The following is a 13,438-nucleotide window of genomic DNA, read 5'->3' as shown; positions in this document are numbered from 1 at the left end:
TGATCCAAAACAATCCAAGGTCAGGAGAAATCTCAACTGATTGCAAAGAGGATTCTGCTAAAAGATGCTAAGTGCATTTGAGGATACCCAGTGCTTTATGAAATTGCCATGGAATAAGTTGTAACTATTTCTTTCATTTCTGCCTCGGGCTGTGGACACAGTGTCACGTATCAAATATTGGTCTGAACAGTGCACAGTGGGGATGCTTTAAAAAAATTTTGTTTTAAATCCCTTCCATTAATATAGAGGGAGCATTTGCACAGACGGGAAAATAGGACTAACAGCAATCTTGGGGAGAAGAACTTGAAACAAAAAGAAGAATAAAATAATTTGCTTATACCAAGTCTGCAGCTTTAAGGGAAGGCTGAACCTGCAATACTCTAAGCACCTCCTAGCTGGTGTCAGTATTCTCAGAAATTGTGTCTGGCCTGATGTGGCTAAACTTCCCACAGAAATTGGCTAGAGTAAGAGCACTGGTGTGTTCAGTCATCTGCAAATTCTGGGGACAGGTGCTGGAAAATTTATTTTTATTTCTGAGATCTGATGAGACAAGAGGATTCCTCATACTTGGGCTTCCTACTTAGCTTTACTTATTTATAGTTAACTGAGACAGGTCTTTTTCAGAAAATAATTTGTGTCTCGTCTGAAAACGCCCAAATGATGTTTCTTCACAAGCCAGCTTGAAAGAACTGAATTTCTGCCCTGAAAATAAGGATGAGAACAGAAAATTGTTTGGTACTCAAATCCTGCTTCATGTTTTCACTCAATTCCCGTGTAGACACACAGAGATGGGAACATACATGAAAAATTCCAAAGCAGCTGTCTGCCTAGATGCGTACCTACAGAAATACTGAGTGCCATGTTTTCCTGGTCTCTTACTTAAGCAAACTGAAGTTTTGCCATTAATTCAGCAGGAGCAGAATTGGTTCCATTGTTGAATGGCTTTCAACAATGGGTTCTCTGTCATGGGAATGCTAAGCAAATAAATAAATGCATGTGATGACAAACAGAGTCAACACCCAATGAAGACATGTCCTGAACTGGCAGAATTATGAACATGCTACGACACAAAGGAGAAGTTCTACAACACACAGTAAGTCATGCGATAGGAATTACCGTGACAGTCAGGGTGGCAATCCTCTGTTGGCAAAATGTATTAAAAAAAGACACCATTACCGGAATTGAACAAGAATATAAATTATTCCACTTGCTACAATTTAGCACCTCCACAAAACCTATGCGGCTTCTGGGATACACCATTCATTGAAAAAAAAATTAAGAGTGAAAACTCTATTTTTAACTCCCAGTGCTATACCAGCTACTTGGCTTCCACGGGAATCAGGATTTTACATAGCTGAAGAGTGCAGGTCCTCATACAATTTAAGTGATCGAATAAATGATGGCTAAATAGCAAAATAATAGCAAAAGTCTTCAAAAGTTTTTTTTTAAACATTTTAAGATAACATGACGAGATGGTATCTTAAGATGAATAAAAGACTTGCCCCCATGTTTTACAATCTCTGGAGGTTTTGCACCACTTTTTAATTAACAAATACAGTTCCTAGAATCATAGAATCATTTAGCTTGGAAAAGACCTTTAAGATCATCAAGCCCAACTGTTAACCTAGTGCTGCCAAGTCCTCCACTAAAACATGTCCCTAAGCACCACATCTACCTGTCTTTTAAATACCTCCTAGACTGGAGATGGAACATTGATTTTCATACCGAAACTCAGATGTACAAAAAAGCTAAGTTCTAAATCCGAAACTGCTGGCCCAGAAACTCAGCTATATATACTACAATTCTGCTTTAAATGATTGGAAAGACAAAAGACATTTTCGTCATGGAAGTAGGCAAAATATCTTGGCCCGCTATTATTTTTTGCCAAAGAGGAATCTAAAAGCAAGTGAAAAAGTGTTTAAAAGTAATTAAAATGCGTGTCTATATTTTTAAACAGAGTTAAACCTCCAAATACTGCTGCTTGCATATGGTTTCCTATTGCCTGTGAAGAACCTACTGGTATATATGGAACGAGAAATATTTAGCTTCTCTAATTGTTTTCCTGTGCACAAACAAAAGTTTGCAAATCTTCTGTTTTAAGCTTTAAAAGAATCTTTATTTGCCAGTGCAATAATATATACTGTTGTCAAAAATTTGGAACCTGCTTAATACAAAGTACTTAAAAAAAAAAAAGTTCTCTAACAGATGACTTTAATATATTGATGTCTTTTGCATTGAAACGTATTTATGGAAATATATCAAGAATTTTAAAAAAAGTGAAAAATTCAGTTTGTCTAATATGAAAACCTAAAATAACCATTCCAAATTAGTGTTTGCATGTTCACGCTAATGGGTTCCTTTTCAGCAGCATGTTCAGATTTTAATATCTAAATATCCTGTACTTCCTAGAAAGGAAGTGTTGTAGTTCCTACAAAGGTTAAACTTTTGCCTTAGGAAATTCTGCAGAATAGGCCTGAAGAGCAATTTCGATAGAGACACACATTTTGTATCTGGTCCCCCAAGTGAAAGTCACGTACACTCAGCAGGGATCTTGCTCGAACTATGATGGTAATTTTAAGATTGCAATTTTCAGTGCTGATGGACTAAGACATCTTATTCTGCACTGACACATGAGACTGAGCAGGAGGCACAAGGCAAAGTAACTAAATTGTTCTGAAGCTTGTCGGCTGCTTGATGGTTTATTACTAAATTCTAAAAAAAACAGACAGGCAGCCCAGATCTTGCAAACTCTTGTCAACTTCGTAAATCAGCAGGCCAAATTCTGTGCAAGTTCACAGCTCAGTGCTGAGCACTGAAAGTTCTCATTTGCTTCTATGGGAGAGCTGCAAATCTCAGAGCCCCTGAGAATTTGGCACCAGGAGACTTAAGAATGGGCGCTTGCCATCTGAAAGGACTGAGCTGGATTTGGCAAGGATATTTTTGACTGATCCTGTATAATCTTTCTTACACCACCCTTGCACAGTCATTCCCATTAATATAAATTATTTGTTGCCCTGAATCAGAAGGTGATGACATTTGAAATGATTTACAATGGGATAAGGGCCTCCTAATCTGTTTCAACCACCGCGATAGGCTTTAGTCCCTTTTTAAGACTTCTTTATGTGCTGCGGCTTTTCTGAAGAAGCTTGAAAGTAACATTGATGCCAGAATTAAGATGCAAAGACAGAATACAGGAGATACAGGGGCTAAAGTCCCGGGTAAATCTGTGTCTGGTAATATGAAACATTAATTTCAGGCTACCTTAAGCATCTAACTCTGAGTGATTTAAAAGACTGAAAGTTGTGTGTTTGAATTCCCTTAAGGGTAAACCAAAAGAGACAGGTACAACGCAGAGCCTCAGAACATGCCTATGTAGACTTCTCCATAGACACCACTCACAATGAAAGAGTGGTCTTAGCCTTAACAACATACAGGCTTTTAGATTTTAGTAAAGGCAGTGAGATTTTTTTTTTTATTTCTCAAGAGTGTCTTGAAAACCAAATGACTGGCCAGACATCCATCCGCTCCCACTGAGTAAATGCAAGACAAAAAGTTAAGCGGCTTCAGTGAGAAAATGATCAGATGCACAAAGAGCCAAATCCAGTCTTTAGTTGCATATAAGCAAGCCATTCACTTTGGTGGAGCTATACTGCACAGAATTTGCATCTGAGTGTACTGCAATGTAAATCACCTTGACTGCAATGACATATGTCACCTTGGTACTTTGCTTTTATGCAAACACCCATTCATTCTTTTTGTAACTCCACTTTAATCCTCCACACTTTTCTGCACACCAGTCAAAATAAGTTTTCTGGAAATGAATAAGTGGGAAGACGGGTGCTTGGTCTATTTAACATACTCGAGTTGCTGATTGAATCCACAGCTTGCTAATGGAACCACGTTACATGGTTTCCAAATCTCAAATATTCTGCTCTTTGCATTTTATAGGAAAAGGAGGAGGAAAAGGAGGAAAAAAAGAAATGTCAATATTATACTACATGAACTGAAAAGCAGAAACTCCTGTTGAACGTACGTATGTCGTTTATTACATGAATTCAGCACAAAGCACGAGAGCCGGCAATGAATCAGCTTTATCCTCATTAGATGATGTCAATACTCTCCAGGGGAAATGAAACTAATTCACTCAGCTAAATTGTATCAAGGAAACAGTTTGTCTAACACCAAACAGTAAACCTGGTTTCCAAATGTAGAAAGAGATTCCTGATTAATAAGCTCAGCAAATCTTTGCACACAAAATGTTTTCAAGGCCTACACAAGAGAGAAATACAATGATGTTGGACTGCTTTTTCCCAGGTCAGACTAAGCCACTCCAGCCTTGTTATGTTTGCATACCTGCAGAGCTTCATGGATATTGCCATTATAATCAATTATCTCTGTTGCGCCTTGATCACCCTTCTGTCCAGGTGGTCCCTGTAATATATTTTCCATAAAAATTTTGAGACACCTGCCAAAGACTACTGTAGACACTTAACTACTGAAACATGCTTTGACTTGATTGTGCGGTGTTGGAATCTTCTTGTACTTACAATATATTACTACAAACCACAAGAGTTAGCATTAAACTAAAGATTGTTTTTAAAGAAAAACTTTATTTTAAAAAAGATAAATATAAACAAGCAAGCCAGTACACAGTGACTTGTGCTGCAGTGGGAAAGCAAATATATGAAACCTCTGAGGTTAGATATTTAAGCGGTTCCTAGACTGTAGTTCTGTATTGGCTGGGAACAATGTCAGAACATCTGCCATGTAACATCCTGCCCGTGAACTGTGAACAGGAGACTGCTTCAAATAGCAGCAAGGGCTGTTGTTCATATTAAAGGCCAGTTAGCAACACGCGTTCCACCAGAGTCAAGTGTCCAATTTCACTGGTTTAACTGGAGTTGCTGCTACAATTTCAATTCATAGTGTGAACTGAATCTAAGAGTACAAAACAAAGAGCTGAAATAAGAGGTAGACTTACCCGTGGACCTGCAGATCCTGTGTCACCTCTGTCACCCGTATCACCCTATGTAAAAACGATATTTGAAAACAGATATGCCATTTAACAATATATCACTTAGTTCTTCCCTTTTAAATATGTTTGCCTTAAATAAACCAGTTTAAAAGGTCTCTCATCATAAACAGAATGTGGATCTAAATTAATTAAAGAAAAAATTTCTTCAAAATCTGCGTAGTGGCAGGGTTGACAATGATGCATTTGGTTCTGTGTGAATTGTTACTGAGTGCTGTATCGGGTTGAAATAAGAAATCCCAAAGAACCAATAAAAGATGGATTAGCAATTAAGTAATTTATATAACTTCCCTATTTGTAATAGCACTATTATCAAAAGCTTTAAGAGAAAGCTAGAGAAATTAAATCACTCAGTCTGAAGTCTGAAAACACTCAACAAATTCTTCAAAGGTGTGTTTCAAAGTGTATACAATTTTCTTTCTGCGATCATGACTCCACTAACTTTCTGAACTTCCCTGCTCTGAGTCTTTGCCTCCCCTACAAACACAACATTACTGTCAGCATTAGAGTTCCTTTACTTCCTCACTGCAACAGATATAGGATCTTTACCATCTCGCACACAGCTTTTTCTTCCTGGCTATTAGCAATATGTTTCAAGCGATGGATGGCATTTCAAACATGTATGCATTCATAACCCAACATCCAGTGACTACAATTCATTTCATTTCACTTCACGGTCACTTTCATAGCAAGCTCTTATATTTTTATATTACTCAAAATTAATTTGGGTAAGAACTGTGACTTTTGCTCCTGTTGAAATCTATAAAACTTTGGTACTAGTCAGAGAAGAAAAATTAATTCACCAGTGGTAATAGAAAGCACAGAAAAGAGAAAACTTTCACGGGGCCAATGAAGGAATATGGAGAGCAGGCTGGTGGCAGGACATAATCAAGGTTGTGTCATCTGCCTTTCCTTTCAGTGTTGCCTTTGCAGCAGCTAGTGAACATGTCATTGGAATTGTTAAAAAATGAAGTTCCCAACCACTAAATTGACTTCTGTGGGCGAGATTATCAAGACAGGCATGCAGGTAAAATGAAAATTGTAATCCTTTTCTGATAAAAAGGGAATTAAAGGGGATATCTTTATCTTTTTGGTGCGTTTGGGAGGTGCCCAGGTACTGCAGGCAAATGAGAGGCTGATTTACTCTTCTGCTGCCACTCTCATGCTTTAATCCCCTCATCAGCTCCCTCACTTTCCAATGTTTCTTTCTGGTGAGAAGGAGTGATATTAAGTGGCACTTACTTAATCATATCCTTAAGCACTGTGAATGGGCTACTCTTCAAGGACCTTACAAGTACTGCAAACAGTATCCTACCAGCCTACTTTGTCTCGTCATCTTTATTCTGACAGTAGACTCAATAACTGCCTAAACAAATCTATTTTCACTTTGCTTTGACTCCATAATATAACATGAAGGAGTCCAGTGAGCACAGTATTTGCGCAGCGGATGAAGTAACAGAAAAGCATATATTTTATCTCTTTCTACATGTATGTGAACCAACTATATCTATATAGAGATGGATGGATAGATAGATAAAATCAAAGTAGTTTTTTAAAGTAGGTAAAACAGTCATGTAACCTACAAGTCTTGCCTTTGTAGGACTTCTAGCCAGCATAGCTCAGCCTGCAGTATGTGGAATACCGCTGATTCCTAACTCACCAAAGTGGATCCACAAAATTGTTGTGAAAACCAATTAAATCGCCACAGGTGTAATCAGGTGTTGGTTCCTGGCATGTGGGAGGACTAACCCACATCAGTTACACAGAGAGAAACCAAGTTGCACAGGGAAAACCAGAGCAGGGTGGAATAGATGTTATAACAGAAAAAGAACTAGAATTACAGTGTTTAAATCACACAGGATTTGACTCTAATAGCTAAAGCTGAAAGTCAGGTTTCACTTACAAAGAACACTGCAGACTGTTATAGGTTCTTTTAGAGAGATAAGTGAAGTTTCTGTGAAATGTTACAAACAATTTATCCTAAAAATCATTGTGTTAATTATTCCACTAAAGACGGTGTCTTTACTACTAACCTTTGACCCCTTTGGGCCTCTAGATCCAGGTTCACCTGTTTTCCCCTGTTTGAAGGAAGACAGACAGGAGAAAAATGATAGAGAAATGGGAGTGCAGCGAAAAAGAAATTAGTAATGACTAACTACAGTATGGAACAGCAGAAACAGTTCATTTTATATGACCAAGATAATGAATCTGTAAAGGCACTGAATTTAAGAGCACCCAGAGTAATATATTCTTTAACACCAGCATGCAAAGGACACAGATTCCATCCTTCCAAAGAAAAAGTAGTATTGGCATTAGTAAAGAGTAGACATCATTAACACTGGTTTGCAGGAATGACCTATGTCATTCCATAGCTCCTGAAAAATGATAGCTAAGAGGTAGAGAAGGTAGTTGAACATTCTAAAATAAGGAGATTAAAATAAAGTGTTACTGCAACTTCTTTTCCCAACAGTTCAGGTAAATACAAACTAACTGGCCAAGGAGAATAGAATCTGGTTTATTGTTTTCAAGATGTATTGGGAAAGGAAAACTTGATGGTATTGACACAGTTGAAAATATTAAGACAACACTAAAATGTAGTTAGAATTATCTTTCTTACAGAGTTAGAAAACAGCATGCAAAATGGATTTTCTCTGCATTCAATAGCTACACTGGTCAAAGAGTTCAAACTTTGATGCTGAAATTTAGGGACCTGGAGGCCAGGCTCTAGCTGGAATGAATTAGGCCAACTCCATGACAGTGTATGTAGGTAGCATCTTTTCTTTGTAGACCAAATAAGAGTCCACTCAGACTGCAGTTCCACAGCTGTGAACACAAAACTGCCATTGTCTTCTGGACTGTAGTATTTGACAGTATTTTCATTTAAAAGCTCACTCACCAAGTTCTTATTCTATTTTTCAGCAGGAAAAGATGTGTTCATAGGTGTAAAACTAACAAAACATTTCCAATGTAACATCAGACTGACCTTTGGTCCAGGAACTCCAGGTTCACCTCGCTCACCCTTCCCAACAGGGCCTGCCTCTCCTCTGTCACCCTATTGCAACAGATACACATATATCACAAACTACTGGACAGTCTTCAGCACACCATCAACTCAGCATGGCCAGAGAAATCAAACCATCAGAAGAAAACATTTTCAAGTTCATCTGTGACTTATAATGGGTTGGAGAACTCCCCCCCGAGTAAATACAGTCTTCTGGAAGGCAAAAGAAGAGGGCTTCAAAATGGAAATGGGATTTGTAAGATTCCCAAACTGTGAGAGTGTTTGTAGGATTCATAATATTCTAACTTTGCTGTACAGTGGCTTAAAAAAAACACAGGAAAAAAGAAAAAAATACAAGTTTAGTGGATAGGTATTTTCAAAGTCTGATGTGTAGTATCAAAGTTCTAATACCTGCACACACTTTCAAGCTTTTTTCTAAAAAAAAATTTATGAAAATATATATTCTTCAGTCATACATGTTCTGCTTCTTGAACAAATAACTTTTGGGATGCTAACATGAACAAAGGCAATGGATGGACTTAAGTTATGAATGGATATAACATCTGCCTTGACATTGTTTGAGGGCATCAGTGCAAAGACACATATACCATAGCACTGGTCCATGGACTATGACTTTCCATATTTTCCTCCATTAGTACAGTCTCAGTCTCTGCTACGTGCTGAGGAAGCTGAATTTGACATTGGCTCCAAGGGCTTCGCACCAGAGTGTTGGCCAATTACCCTTACCTTTGTTCCTGGTAGCCCTGGCAACCCAGGTTCTCCTTGCGGACCAATGAAACCTGGTTCACCCTTTCAAAATACAATATGAGAGGAATGTTACATTATTTATTTAGCAGGATGTAATTACAGTAACACAAGTTTCTTTTGGATAGTATTTTCCCTGTATTGTATACAGCTCTCCAGCTGTGATGCAACAGTTATATAGACATACTTTTCATCATGGGTAGCTTTCATCAGCATAAATTCTTGTAGCAAGCCATCACACAGCACATGAAATGCAAATGAAGCAGAAGGTGACAAACATAGTTTTTATGCGGTTAAGGACTGTTAATGTGCAACCTGGACTATAACATAATATGCCAAACTAATATCAAAGCAAGTCTGAAGGCAGGAGGGGAGTTCTGAGCGATTCCTAAATTTAAAAAGGGACAGTTCATTTCAGTCGTGTTATGAGGTAGTTTTCTGTTGCAGCATGTGAATAGATGGGCTGACAGGGTAAGGGTATGACAAAGCAATGACAAATAGAGAGACCAGATGGTACTGTTTCAATGTGTTTTCAAGGGAGGTACTTAGCTGCATCTTTCACAAAAAGGATCTCCTTTCAAGTCAGAGACTCCCAGCACCATGGTACTCTCCCTCCTCATTGTGACAGTAAAATACTTCAGTTCTCTGCACCCGGACAACTTCTCTGGCTGTGAGCAGCTGGGAAAGAGCCACAGCTCTCCTCATTCCCTCTCTCTTCTGCCCCCTTCCTGCCCATTCATTTGTACAAACATAGCAGACAAATAGCAGGAATCAAGCTGAGTTGCAGCAGAAGCAGCATTAAGCAGAGGAGTAAGGACATATTTTATTACCTATCTCCATGCCTGAAGGGGGATAACGGAAGATTAATAAGCCATATGTTTTCCTTCACAAAATCTCCTGAACAAGGTTTCCTGCTATTTAATCTTGCATTTTTTTCACTTAAATTTGAATCAAGAAGATGTAGCCACAAGCTATTGTAAATTTTAAAGTCAGTAGTATAACCAAATTAATAAAGATTTATTTATTAGCCTTTTAACAATATCCCTGAACTTAATGACTAAAAATTACCCATCAAATGCCTCTTTAAATAGCTAAAAGACAGATGTGCCATAGTCCTGTATTGATATAATTACTGACAACATGTAGAGACAGTGAATATAAGCAGTTGGATAATATTTCTCTTCACCTCTTTGCCTCCATAGAAATACAGGTATGCTGCACGAAGCAAGCAAATTAGGATGTATTCTTGCACATTTGTCTGCGCTCTCATCAGCAATCCATCATTAACAGTTCAAAGCAAAGAAGGTCTCCAGCAAACCTATAACTAGAGAAATCTTTCCTGTGGCTATATCAAGGGTCATAGCAAGCTCTCAGGGACCTCCATTTAGATTATCAAAAAGTACAACTAAATAATGAGTTTTCTCAAATGGAGTTCAAGCTAGCCATGGTTCAGAATATGACAACAAAGTAATAAACTAAGACAACATGTCACAGAGAAGCATTTTTTTTTTCTGTCACAGGAAAATAACCTTACAGTTTATGTAAGTCTTTGTATCAGTGCACATCAGCAAGAGTAACATAAGGTTGTCATTGCAGATGGAAGCAATTTAATGTCAGTAAATGAAGAACAATGCAGCTTCAATCATTTATTTCAGAATGAGAAGGTACTCAATAGACCCAGATTATTTTAATACTGACTTTACCAGGGCTAACTTCTGGGCCAGCTAATTATGACTTCAGGCAGAAGAAACATGCAGTGACTACATGATTCAGTCTTTTCAGTGATAAGTCTTAGAAGTGTCATTCAGAGGTTGATGCACATCTTTTGAGTCAAATTGTTGCGCTTTGCTCAGGACTATACCAGTTGCATACCACGAGAAAACTTCTGGCCAAAGTCCAAAAACAAGTCCCACCTTCCCCCAAAATCTCTAAAGAGACAAGAAAAAGGGGCTTCGCAATAGCTAGTGGAATTGATAATGGAAGAAGCTGGGGTCTTAATTAGCCTAAGTAGAATACAGATCTTATATGACACAGAGCTTTAAAACATTATCAAATGTAGAGCGGAAGAAGTGGTGTGTCAGTAGAGACTAGGAACTGACTGGCTGAGTAGCAGCTCTGCTGAGAAAGACGTGGTGGCTATGGTGGATGCCAAGTTGAACGTGATCCAACAGTGTATTCTTATCACACGTGAAACAAACTGCAGTAGTTAAGGCCTGGCTACGTTAAGAAAAACATGCAACTCTCCCTCTATCTAGTGCTAGCGAGGCTAAGTAGATTAGAAGACAGATCTGATTTGCCATCTGAACTAAGCTTCTAAGTAAAAAGACAACACGTTTGCATGATTTGAAACTAAGCCGTGTCCCCTTTAATATTTCAAATCTCTTGAGTGTAACCACAGCATAAGGCATTACCTTAAAAGCTCATTGGGCGTACTTCTGCACCATTCAGAGTTAGTGGAGGTAACAACTGTATCTGCCAGGTTTGTCTCTGGCATTTCTGTCTCAGTTACTCAGAAAAGAAATATTTACATGAGAAGCAATTCCTTGTACCTACTGTATCCTGCAATTATATTCTGCAAATATTGCTGGCTTCCTGCTTTATGTTATCCTTTAGGCTACTCAGATAGCAAAAAAAGAAAGGAGAATCTATCAAAATTAGCACTGCCAATGATGTGTGAAATGTAAAGAAAACAGTTCCTCTCAGTAAGGCACACTGATGTCCCTGTTATGCAAAGGCAAGGGAGAGACAATTCTGATTAGTCCATCACACAAACGTGATGCCAGAGCCATAGAGGAATGCAGTTAGGAAATCAAGGACTAAGGGGTTTAGTTTTTGTTTTAAATACATGACATCTATGATTTAGCTGGCACATAGCTGCAGGAAAGCAAGAATAAAGGTTTGCTCAGGACTGCACTTTGATTTGACAACATTGTAGCTCTTCGATTCACTGAAGCATCTCCTGATCTTAAGTCTCTTGCTTAAGTGAGATCAGAATTTTTTTCCAAACTACCGTGAAATGCTGAGAGGAACACAAGGAACCAGCGTAACCAAGATTTATAATACTTTTCTAAACGTCTCACTACAGCTTCTTACAATAAAAACAAAGTTTTGTCTAGCAAGAATCTACCACAAGCTGCTTTGTCTGCTACAGCTGGGGCAGGGAACACAAAATCTGGAAAGAGGAGTTAACAGGTAGGTTTTGAAAGAAGAATAAGGAACTCCCCCCTTTGAAATACTGTTTGGCAGCTGTAATGAAAGCCATCAGCAAATGATGACTCTTAGTTTAACCCTTTAGCACAGCTATGAAATCACTGCTTAGAAACCATTACAGAGGAAGTCAACAAGATAAATTCCAGCATTCGAACTTCATCTGCTGTTAGGGTTTGGAGCAATTTGTTTCACATGACACAGGCAACTTGGTAATTAAAAAAAAAAAAAAAAATAAATCAACAAGCTTGTGAATTGCTTCCAGTTTACAGGAGTGATTTGTTATCTTTTTAAGAATAATTATTAATGGCTTGATATGTTAATATTTTAAGAGACTAAAAGACTACCTCTATGTGTGCTCATTTTCACCCTCAAATGTTTGTCAACTGTAGAGATACTAGTGGGTCAGACAGCAAATGATATACTATTATTCACAAACCTTGTTAATGTTCATTTTCACCTCTTATAATAAAATCTTTGAAACAGAAAAGGGCCCTGTAATGGCATGCTGTATGCCTAGCAAAATGTGAGCTCTATCGGAATTTCATAGTAAAAAAGCCATCTTGTAATTTACTTCAGAGGATAATCAAATTTTTATGAGGATTATTATCTAGACATATTCATAACTGGTTTCCATGATGATCAAAGCTTTTACGGGTTGAGGCAGAGGCTAGCTTTGATATCAGAGGTTAACCCTAAGACACACTGTTTGCTGTCACTGTCTTCTTTTGACTTTTATAGAACCTGTAATTGGCTAAAACTTGGACTTTCACTTAAAAAAGTGCAACAGTTGAAATCCCATTTGCAATGCTAATTACTGCTTTAAACACTAGTAATTTGGCAAACGTTTATTAACAATGTAGTTCTAATACTGTACTCAGTTTGAATTAGCCTTCATTGCACAGCTGAGACACACAGCAATACAATTATTTGAAACTTGGTTCTCACAGACAAGCCTAGTCCACTGGCAGTGCCTGAAATACACAGCTCTATGCTGATACAAGCAATCAGTAGAGAAGAGCAGTTGTTGGATACACGGTTTTCCACAGAAGGCTCTTCCTTCTATAATTATTCTTCCGAAGAATAAAACACACGTTTTCCCATCCGGATCAATGTTTGCCTGAAAAGAAAATCTGTGCTGCAGAAAAGTGCCCTAACCATCAACTTTTCTATAACAATGAAATAAATTCACTTCCATTTTTGAAATTACAGAATTATCCTACTTTGGTAAATAAAAATATTTGAACTTACTAATAAAATATTTTATTGTTGCTAGAGCCATAAAACACACAAGCCAGTTATTCCCTTTACAGATATAAACACTGCAAGAGCTCTTAAAAATTTTTTTGTTTTAGATTCTCATGGCCACCGTACTATTTTCCTTCTACATGAGATTACTGCATTATTTTCTCTATGTTAGAGAAATGAGACTA

General features: G+C 37.8%; 1 protein-coding gene across 1 annotated transcript in view; it reads right to left on the bottom strand.

Moving 5' to 3' along the window:
- The window catches only part of COL25A1 (collagen type XXV alpha 1 chain), a gene marked incomplete at both ends in the record, with an annotated part of 322,903 nt that overhangs the window by 27,985 nt on the left and 281,480 nt on the right, over positions 1-13,438 (bottom strand). Inside the window, 6 exons of the mRNA XM_082315013.1 lie at positions 1,117-1,140; positions 4,354-4,431; positions 4,982-5,026; positions 7,066-7,110; positions 8,016-8,084; positions 8,781-8,843. Coding sequence (XP_082171139.1) covers positions 1,117-1,140; positions 4,354-4,431; positions 4,982-5,026; positions 7,066-7,110; positions 8,016-8,084; positions 8,781-8,843 — 324 coding nt within the window. The remainder of the gene's footprint in view (positions 1-1,116; positions 1,141-4,353; positions 4,432-4,981; positions 5,027-7,065; positions 7,111-8,015; positions 8,085-8,780; positions 8,844-13,438) is intronic.

Source organism: Platalea leucorodia, assembly GCF_965183815.1.
Source record: "Platalea leucorodia genome assembly, chromosome: 6".
Taxonomy (NCBI): domain Eukaryota; kingdom Metazoa; phylum Chordata; class Aves; order Pelecaniformes; family Threskiornithidae; genus Platalea; species Platalea leucorodia.
Note: the sequence above shows the minus strand (reverse complement) of the source record. Positions and strands in the feature narration are given on the sequence as shown.